Source organism: Arachis ipaensis, chromosome B05 (assembly GCF_000816755.2).
Source record: "Arachis ipaensis cultivar K30076 chromosome B05, Araip1.1, whole genome shotgun sequence".
In the NCBI taxonomy this organism is placed as follows: Eukaryota; Viridiplantae; Streptophyta; class Magnoliopsida; order Fabales; family Fabaceae; genus Arachis; species Arachis ipaensis.
Window position 1 is genome coordinate 24,123,540 of NC_029789.2, and position 10,002 is coordinate 24,133,541.

The 10,002-nt window shown below is 35.0% G+C and overlaps 2 protein-coding genes and 1 long non-coding RNA gene across 5 annotated transcripts in view; 2 read left to right on the forward strand and 1 right to left on the reverse strand.

Annotated features, from left to right (window-relative positions):
- On the forward strand, positions 302-7,259 carry LOC107643352 (polygalacturonase At1g48100). Of its 2 annotated transcripts, XM_016346968.2 has the most exons (8): positions 302-1,004; positions 2,706-2,837; positions 3,413-3,634; positions 3,725-3,769; positions 3,858-4,065; positions 4,686-4,876; positions 5,554-5,939; positions 7,103-7,259. In XM_016346968.2, exons 1-8 carry the CDS (start codon positions 558-560, stop codon positions 7,110-7,112), a joined length of 1,641 nt encoding a protein of 546 aa, XP_016202454.1. In that variant the 5' UTR covers positions 302-557; the 3' UTR covers positions 7,113-7,259. The 2 variants fall into 2 exon arrangements, with proteins under 2 accessions (XP_016202454.1, XP_016202455.1); XM_016346969.2 differs by lacking the exon at positions 7,103-7,259 and having other exon boundaries at positions 312-1,004; positions 5,554-6,319.
- Positions 3,409-7,278, reverse strand: LOC107643355. 2 transcript variants are annotated; one of them, XR_001620831.2, is made up of 5 exons: positions 7,104-7,278; positions 5,722-5,939; positions 4,625-4,817; positions 4,226-4,331; positions 3,409-3,654 (listed from the first exon to the last, which is right to left on the reverse strand). It is a non-coding gene; the product is annotated as an uncharacterized LOC107643355 (long non-coding RNA). The 2 variants fall into 2 exon arrangements; XR_002362650.1 differs by having other exon boundaries at positions 5,722-6,593; positions 7,104-7,218.
- Positions 7,495-10,002, forward strand: part of LOC107643351 (phosphatidylinositol 3-kinase, root isoform) — a 10,029-nt gene continuing 7,521 nt past the window's right edge. The window contains exons 1-5 of the mRNA XM_016346966.2: positions 7,495-7,928; positions 8,205-8,301; positions 8,760-8,853; positions 9,446-9,598; positions 9,683-9,892. Coding sequence (XP_016202452.1) covers positions 7,814-7,928; positions 8,205-8,301; positions 8,760-8,853; positions 9,446-9,598; positions 9,683-9,892 — 669 coding nt within the window. The 5' untranslated portion in view covers positions 7,495-7,813. The remainder of the gene's footprint in view (positions 7,929-8,204; positions 8,302-8,759; positions 8,854-9,445; positions 9,599-9,682; positions 9,893-10,002) is intronic.

Genomic DNA, 10,002 nt, shown 5'->3' on the forward strand with positions numbered 1-10,002 from the left:
ATAAATCATAATCAAAATTCACAAAAAAAAAAAAAAATTGAAAAAAGATAGGAAAAGCTAGGCAAGAGGAGGAAACACAAATACCCGAAACCATGAAGAATTATTTTCTTATTATTTTTCTGTTGCGAATTTGACTTCTAATTAAAGATTTATTGTTAGTCAATGAAATATTGTTTACGCAAAACAGAATTTAAAATTATAACACTTATTTAAATAGACGAGTCAACTAGTCATCCGACAAACTTAAATGGGTTAAAATTCGACTAATATAACCTCACGTAGTTGGAATTTCATACAGCTGAGTATAGATTTTTCAAAGAAATATTTTCCAGTTACAAAATTACAACTCAAAACCTTAGTTAAATGACCAAAAATATTTATTCTTGTGTTTGCCTGCATTTTCAGATTACAATTACACATTGCACTCCTTATATAAACATAGCCGTCACTTTGTTTTGGAAATACAGAGAAACTCTCATATTCTCTCTCTCTCTCTCTCTTTTTCTCTGGCTGTCTTCAGAGTTTTTCAACTTCCATTTTCCACATAACAAGTGAAAATGAGTAGATTGAGTATGAAGAACTTGACCTACATGCTTGTCATTGCAATTCTTATCTGGTCTTCAAGTTTTGAGTCCTGCATTGCAAGAAGAGGCAAGCATTGGAGACATACCAGAGCTTTCTCATCTTCTCTGTATAAGAAGAAAGGTAAGAGTTATTATGGTCATAGTCATAGTCACAATCACAATCACAATCACCATGGTGGAGGATCATCAAAGTCAAAGCCTCCAACACATAAAAAGAGTACTCCATCACCACCTAATCCTCCACCATACACAACCATTCCACCACCACCACCACCACCACCACCAAAGAGTCACAAGCCGAAAGTGGGCGTACCCTCGACTCCGCCGCCGCCACCGAAAGATTGCAATGGTGGCCATTCTATCATATTCAATGTGCTGGATTTTGGAGCTAAGGGAGATGGAAGCACTGATGATACAAAGGTAAAAAGAAAGAACTCTTTTGAGTCTAACATTCACTAGCATTTTGGTTATAATAATTTAGCTTTTTGCTTACAAGGTAACATGAAAAGTTTTTAGTGTGGTTCAAATCTTTCCATAAAAATTCAGTGTTTTCATCACAATTCAATGGACATGCAGGGCAATCTTATTGAGTTATGAACTTTACCGATATAGTTAGAAATACAAGTTTTCATGCTGCTTACTACATTGTTATAGCATTGCATTGTCACTTGTGAATTTTTATGTTGTCTTGGATTTACTAAGGAGTAAGGAAGTAGCATTGTAAGAGAAAATTTTTGGTAAATTTTTTTGCTTTTGGTCACTTCACCATGTTTGGCACTCTAGTTACTAGAGTAGAAAGCAACTTTGGTCAAAATAGGTGTCCAATTCTAATTAGACACCTAAATTGAGAGAGTAATTGAAATTATTTTAATGTTAAGATAAATTTATATGAGTTTACAAAATTAATAAATTATGTTTTCTAAATTATATTTTTCTTATATACACTCTTCTCTCTTCATACTTTTAATTTTCATTTAACAAAGCTATTACTTCAAATTTCTAAATAAACAATTATTACAATCCCAAAAAAAAAAATACACTTATTTAGTTATTTATTAGGCAGAAAAGACTAAAAGAGAGTAAATATTTATTTATTTTTTCCCTTTTCCTAGCTAAAAGATAGGGTGATTCGAAATCACAAAATAAGAATCTTTTCCTTCACTAACCTGTGAATATGATGGTCTCATCTACCTAATTTAACTGTAGAATAATATGGCATTAAGGAGCATATGCATATACAAGTATTCTCACCTATCAAAGCCGTTTGTCTTACTCATTAGGAGCATATATACTGCATCAGTGTTCACAAATCATATAATTGCTATTAATAAAAGAGTTTACCATAAAAGGCTAGAATATATCATAGATTAAAGGCTAAATAGTGAGAAATATATATAGAATAGGTGACAAAGCAACAGAAGCAAAGAGATGGGACCCCCACTACTTGATGAATGATTCTCGTCCTTCACAGGCAGTTACTCATGATTCCCACAATAATTGTTAGACACCCACAGGAACAAACTAACACCTAACCTTGTTACTGTGCTGTGGAGTGTTCATGAAGTATAAGATAACTTGGTCTTCTATTTCAACTTTCAATTGATACAACACATTTTTATCTAAAATGTTACTCAATTATTGGTTGAAATATTTTTCACTTTGTGCTCCACGACTGCGCGAGTATCTATACTTCTATACTACATATAATAAAGATATGAAAAAAGTTGGTACCAACTTTCTTTTCTAAAATGCTTTTCATTATATATAATTTATAAAAAAATTACTTTTTCCCCCTATTTCCATAACTTGAACGCAAAGCTTTTAATTAAGTTATAAACAACTTATCATTGCAACTGATTTCATATTTATTACTTTTACACACATTTAATAAAGAAAGTAGTAAAACAGTAAGCACGAATTAATATAATTTGCTCTTGATAAGGTTATTAAACTCTTTTTTGAGTTAACTTATCAACTTCTAAAATTGGGTTCACAAGTTAACATTTTACCATTACATAACACTACAAAAACTTAGTAAACTCTAGAATCTCATAACCTTATTTGTTTTTTATGGTTTGCCACTTATAAAATTGAAAAAGCTACATTGCAATTGCAATGCAGGCATTCCAAGCCACATGGGGAGCAGCTTGCAAGGTAGAGGCATCAACAATGCTAGTCCCAGCAGATTACACCTTCTATGTGGGACCTATGTCATTCTCAGGCCCATATTGCAAACCAAGCATTGTTTTTCAGGTAACACAAGTTACACAACGACCAAAACTGAAAGCAGCAGAAAAAAAAAATGGAAAAACACAAGGCTAGGTAGTAGGTACTAGGTAACATGTGAACAAAGGGTGCTCCTAATCCGCATCCCAATATTCCCAAATCACCAGGCTAAAACATGGTTTAACAAAAGACAAATGACTTGCCAATGTCTTGTTGCTAATTCAGAAAGTTACATAACATAGAACAGTTATTGCATTTTGTCCTGAAAACTTTGCATTAACTACCATCCTATCTTTTTTTTGTTTTCTTTTTCTTTTCCCTTATCTTTTGCTGGAACAAAAATAACAGCAGTAATATTAAAAATACTTTAGTGACACAATACTGTCAAAATTGAGTAGACAAAATGATGAAACATGCTGTTGAGTATTGACTTACATAAACCAGTCTTATTGTTTTATTTCAACTAACAGTCCTTATGATTTCTAAAACATTTATAACAATTCTGTCTATTATATAAGTTCTAAATACTAGAAATAAAAATAAAAATAATGTAGCAACAATGCAAACTAGGCTAATAAGGGTGGTACAATTATTTGTGTCAGCTTGATGGTACAATTATTGCTCCAACAAATGCAAATGCTTGGTCTGGAGGACTGCTACAATGGCTGGAGTTTACAAAGCTGGTGGGAATCACCATTCAAGGAAAGGGTGTCATTGATGGAAGAGGCTCAGTTTGGTGGCAAGACCAGCCATTTGATAACCCTATAGATGGTGAAGAAAAGCTCATAGTCCCTTTAAACCACACATGGAAACCACCGGTGCCGGTAAATTATCTTTGTTACTTCTACAAAATTTTACATGACAAAATATCAACAGATTGAAACTAATAATGTACTATGCTTCAACTATACTAGGTTCAGAGTGCTATGGGGAGGAAAATGCCAAGCATCAAGCCAACTGTAAGATCAGTTTGAAACTCCACAAAGACAGTTTTGAATCAAGTTTAGGGAATGTTTTAACATAATCTTGTTTTTCTAATTTGCACAGGCATTAAGATTTTATGGGAGTTTTAACGCAGTAGTGACAGGCATAACAATTCAAAATAGTCCTCAATGCCACCTCAAGTTTGACAACTGCAATGGGGTTCTGGTCCATGATGTTAGCATATCATCCCCTGGTAACAGCCCAAATACAGATGGAATTCACCTTCAGAATTCCAAAGATGTGATGATTCATACCAGCAACTTAGCATGTGGTAATTACTTCAAGACTTCAATTATGTATAAGTAATTGCAGCATTACAACGATCATTAAAACAATTGAGTCTAAATGATTGAATAAGCCTGGTGCACAAGTCATTAATGCAGGGGTCAGGGAACGGCCACATCCAAAATGTATAATGTAGGAAGCCTAACCTGGTAATTATATCAGTGCTTGAACCTGTGGCTTTGAGGTTATATGGAGACAACTCAACCGTTGCTCCAACACTTCTTTTCAAGGATTAGATAAGCACAAAAAAACCTAAAAAAAAAAACCTTATAAGGTCAACCAACATAAAGTTACTTAAAACAAATCAAAACAAAAAAAGTAAATATTAGTTTTAAAAGAGCATAGCATTATCCTATCACATGGCAAGCAAACAAACTACCAATGCTACACGCCATCAGTTACATGACACGTGTCAAACACAAAGTTTTCACTGCATCATTGCTATCAACCCTTAATTGAAGCTCTAATTAGCAGAACACAGGGTGGATATAGAACATGAGAAGCTCCATCACGAGCAAAACCAAACACAAACATATATAACACACACCATAAAGTAGTTTTTGAGTTGGCTAATAAGTATTGTTCTGAATTTCAACCATGGTGCAGGTGATGACTGTATTTCCATACAAACTGGGTGCTCAAATGTATTTGTACACGATGTCAACTGTGGGCCAGGACATGGAATCAGCATTGGAAGCTTAGGGAAGGATAACACCAGAGCCTGTGTCTCAAACATCACTGTCAGAGATGTCAACATGCACAACACAATGAATGGTGTCAGAATCAAGACATGGCAGGTACTAACACTTTGTACAAAATCATTTCTCACCACAAAATGAAAACCTTGTAAACAAGTTGGGAAATTTTGGAGTACAGAATTGAATTAGTTCACTGAAAAGGTGAAAGTAAATTAGAGTATATTTGGATGAAAGTAAAAATGTAGCGGAATAATTTACACACCATTTTTTCTCCACAACCACACGGCTTACCTTAAGATGAAACTTGGAGTGCAAACAGAGAAACACATTTAGACTCATCCATGAGTATTTCACACAATTTTTATCTGCCAACCAAACATTACCCTAAGATGAAAATTATATATGTTACATTATTGAGCTTTCAATTGGGTCTTTATACTGTTTTGAATTTTGTAATTAGGTCTTTGTAGTGTCAAAGACGTTAGAGTTACCAGAATATTTTTCCTCAAATTGAAAATATCCACACTTAAGTGTAAACCTAAACGTCCTCTCATTTTCAGAATATTATGTTAATTCTAATGATTTTCAAAATGGTATAGGGACCAAATTGGAAGTTTTTAAACTCCAGGAACTTAATTACAAATTTGGTAAAATTACAGAAACTGACTGAGTAATTTAATCAATTATATACGCAGTAAAAATAGACTTCTTTTTTGTTTTGTTACTTATAAAACATTTCCGAGTATGATGAACAAAATCAAATAAAATGTATGCAGGGTGGTTCAGGATCAGTGCAGGGGGTACTATTCTCAAACATACAGGTTTCTGAAGTTCAACTCCCTATTGTGATTGACCAATTCTATTGTGACAAAAGAACATGCACAAACCACACATCAGCTGTGTCTCTGGAAGGAATCAACTATGACAGAATTAAGGGAACTTACACGGTAAAGCCGGTTCACTTCGCATGCAGTGATAGCCTGCCATGCGTGGACGTGTCGTTAAACAAGGTGGAGCTGAAACCAGTTCAGGAGCAATACCATCTATGTAATCCATTCTGCTGGCAGACTTATGGAGAACTGAGATCCCCCACTGTCCCTACTATCGATTGTTTACAGATCGGGAAGCCATCGAGCAACCGGATTCAAACCGATCATGATATCTGTTGAACCATTAAATCAATGAAAGAGATATGTAAATTTCAAGTGGCTGTTCATTGTTGGATCACCTGAGAAGGGTGAAGCAGTTTTTAGATATATCCCTTCACAATGTTAGCTAGTTAGACATGAAAGCAAGCATGTGTACATTATTATCAGAGCCCTCTATTATAGGAAATTTTCTTCATTAGGTTGCCATTATTATTATTATCATCATTATCATGAGAATATATAGAGATTACAAGCCCTGCGATCAGCAAGAGGCCAAAAAGTATTGTGAAATGGCAGAGCCTTGTAGCTTTGCCAAATTGCATTAGTGTGAGATCTTATTATACAAGTTGTACCAAGCATTTATGTATGCAATAAAAATGAGCTTTGAATTCCATTGTTGATGAGTGATGACACCTAAGTTGGATTACAATTTTGTTTGTGGGCTTCACAAAATACTTTTTTGACATCATATCCTAGGTCCCTATGATTTCTTGTCATAATGTTTTGAGGAACTAAAATTAAATTAAATGTAACTACAGAGATCAATCTTTCTTTGAAAAACAAGGGAAAATTCTATATGAAAAACGCAGAAAACTTAAAAAATATAAGAACAGATAATTTGAGAGACCAAAAATCAAATTAGCATCTCTGAAAGCAAGGACCAAAACCTACAAAATAATACATAAATAACTAATCAGGATTAAAACTAAAATATCATCATCCGCCAAAATAAAAAATAAAAGAAAAAGTTATATACCAAGAATCTCCTAAATTTAAGAATTACATGGAATCATATTTAAGAATCAGAGCAAGTACATACATAACGATAGTGCATAATTATAGTCAATTTTATATGTTTTAAAGTTAAGTTTAAAATGCTCTTACCAATAACTCCAAAGAAGGTGGAAATTCAGCTGCGGAAAGCCCTTAAATGATTTGATTGATTTGACTAAATTTTCATCTAACAGCTCCTAGATATCATTTTCACGTGAATTTGACTTCAATTGAGCTTTTACCCTCCAAAAAATTATTTAATTTTATTTTATAAGTATCACAAATATCATATTTAACCCGTAATTAAATTAGTTAAGATAAAACAGGATTAGATTTCAAGACTTTCTTTCATGTATTTCTGTTTTTGTTCATAAAAAAAGAATAGAATAGAATAGAAGGTTAACTTTATCTGAAATGGGTAATCGTAGACTCGCTGGGGTGTAGGGCCGTAGTTTGGGCCAGAGTCGGCCTGATTGAATCTGCAACGAGTTTGGAGCTGGACTAGGCGGCCACTGGAAGGTCCGCCCTGTGGGTTGGTCGCCACGGATACCAATTCCTCAAGTCCCAGCAGTCGAAAGGATCAGAGGAGGATCTTCGGGGCGGGTTTTGTGGGGTTTGGGTTCTGTTTGTTGGGCTCTGCCCTTGGCCTACCAGGCCGTGACCAAAAACAAAAACGGAAAAATAAATAGTCTTACCCGGTCTATACTCTAGTCAGTCAATCGGATTAGTGTTACGTTCGACTTTCGAGTCACGCGATCGGGTTGAACCAAATTAATTAGGTTTCGGTTTAGCCAGGTTTCCCACTTATCTCACCCTTCACTATCATTCGCGGCTGCCATATCGCCGGCGACATTGTCGATGCGCCTCTTTTGCCATCGCTGCCTCTCACGACCGCTTTTATCTTTTGAGCCTCCTAGTCTCGTTGCCCCGCTCTCTGCCGCCACTTTGTTCCTCTCTCCATTTGCTTACTCTATGTTCTTTTCGATTTTGGCAACACACAGGAAAAACTGCCTCTAAAACTATCTTGGAGTAGAAGAAGAAGAAGAACCCTAATTCCTCATTAAGAAAAAGCAAAAGAAAGCACCTGAATCACAAACAATCCCTTTCAGCTCACATGACTGGAAACGAGTTCCGCTTCTTCCTTTCGTGCGACATTAATCTCCCCGTCACCTTCCGCGTCGACCGCCTTGAAGGCCATTTGCCCCTTCCCGTCAAATCCCCCAATTCAGGTTCAATTTACCAAACTTCACCAATATTACTAATTTGAGTTTGTTCGGAGTTTTGTTTTTCCTTTTTTTTTTTGTAGAAAAAAAAATTGGTTAATTAGTCAGTTTAATTGAGGATTGTTATCTGTTATCATTTTAATGCCGTGTTTCATTGATTTATTGAGCATGGTGATTGAACGTTGTATAGTATAATATAGTAGAATATTGTTGTGAATTAGTCTAATGTGCTTGGTCCTGTGTTCCTTTTTGGTTTTTGAATCTTTGTTTTTCAAAATGCAGAAAGTAATGTCCCTACAGAAGATAGAACGGGAGAGTTGTATGTTGAGTGTGCATTATACATTGATGGTGCACAATTTGGCCTTCCCACGAGAACAAGGTTATTTTATAAATATCAAATTTGACAGCTTTTTTAGTGTTGAAGTTCTGATCTTTATCTCCTGGATAGTGAATCTCACATGCAGAACAGTTATAGGGATGGGAGGAATGGAGGTTTTGATTTTTGTCCTAGTCATTACTATTATTTTTGTTATTACTGTTACTATAATGTGTTCTCCAACTTCATAGATGTTCTCTTGAAAATATTGGAGATCTAATCTAAGTACAAATTCCATGGGATTCTCGTTCTTTTCTTCTTGTTAGCATGTTTTCTCCTGTTAGGTAGCTCATGTTTATTACTCCATCAGTAATTTGATATGTTTATGCTGACAATTATTACTTGATTAGGGATTTGATATGTTTATGCTGACAATTATTACTAGATTAGGGATTTGATATGTTTCTGCTGACAATTTTCTGTATCTTTGGATTTTGATATCTACAATTCTTCTCGTGAAGATTGGAGTCCTCAGGACCATATTGTTGGAATGAGCTCATCACGTTGACAACTAAATATCGAGACTTAACTGCTCAATCACAACTAACTTTCACTGTAAGTGGCAACTTAGGCTTACATGCTTACTTCAAGCACGATAGAACAAGATCTTGGAGTTCCTTTTGTACTTGTTGCATTTATCCATGATTGAAACAGGTTTTTTTTTTTTCTTTTTGCCTTGTCTCTAATTGCTGCATGGTTAGTAGGGAGCAATAACATGGTAAATAAAATGACAAAGGATGGATAGCCTTCTTATAATTCCATAAGAATTACGATTTTGTTGTGAATTAAAATCCTTAAAACACTCAGTCAAGAAACATTAACTTTACCTTAGCCTACCAAATTTTAGAACATTTGAAGTTTTAGAATTTAATATAAGTCAAATCCCCAAAGAATATTTCTACACCCCAATAGTGAAAATTAAATGTCACCAGAGTTTATTGTGAATTTCCGTTTGATTTTTCTTCAAAATACCTATTCCTATGCCTTAGTCTAAAATGTTATGTTTACTTGCTTCTAGCACTGTTGGTTATCCAGCTTGCGTTCATTTCTTAACAGCTATTTTGTTATGTAATTGGGTGATTACAAAATTTATTACAAAATATGATTTTGAATTTTGATATGGTTATCAATATTCTTGTTTGAATAGGTTTGGGATGTTTCACATGGTGACGGATTGGTTGGAGGAGCCACAATTCTTCTCTTTAACAGAAAAAAACAGCTCAAAACTGGGAAGCAAAAGCTTAGGCTTTGGCCAGGAAAAGAGGCAGATGGAGCATTCCCTACTAGTACACCTGGAAAGGTGATTAGCATTTTAAGTGATCTTAGATGTTATCATCATTCCATCCTCTATGCTGATAAATATACTATGGATTGTCCTCATTAGGTCCCCAGGCATGAGCGTGGTGAGTTAGAGCGGTTGGAAAAGCTTGTGAACAAGTACGAGCGAGGTCAGATTCCACGCGTGGACTGGCTAGATCGCCTCACGTTTAAAACAATGGAGAAAATCAAGGAACGTGAAAGCTTAAAAAATGGAAGTTCTCATTTGTACTTGGTTGTAGATTTTTGTAGTTTTGAGCATCGGGTTGTTTTTCAGGTATTCTTGCCTCCGAATGTCAGTTATCTTTTTGTGCTTAATTATTATTATTATGTTCATTCCATTTTGTGTGTGTGTGTTTTTTTTTTTTGGGGGGGGGGGGGGGGGGG

Excerpts from the sequence above, each read along its gene's own strand:
- LOC107643352 (XM_016346968.2), top strand. The coding sequence starts at position 558 with ATGAGTAGATTGAGTATGAAGAACTTGACCTACATGCTTGTCATTGCA. Across the intron at positions 3,770-3,857 it reads TGCCAAGCATCAAGCCAACT|GCATTAAGATTTTATGGGAG; the intron begins GTAAGATCAGTT and ends TAATTTGCACAG. Across the intron at positions 4,877-5,553 it reads TCAGAATCAAGACATGGCAG|GGTGGTTCAGGATCAGTGCA; the intron begins GTACTAACACTT and ends AAATGTATGCAG.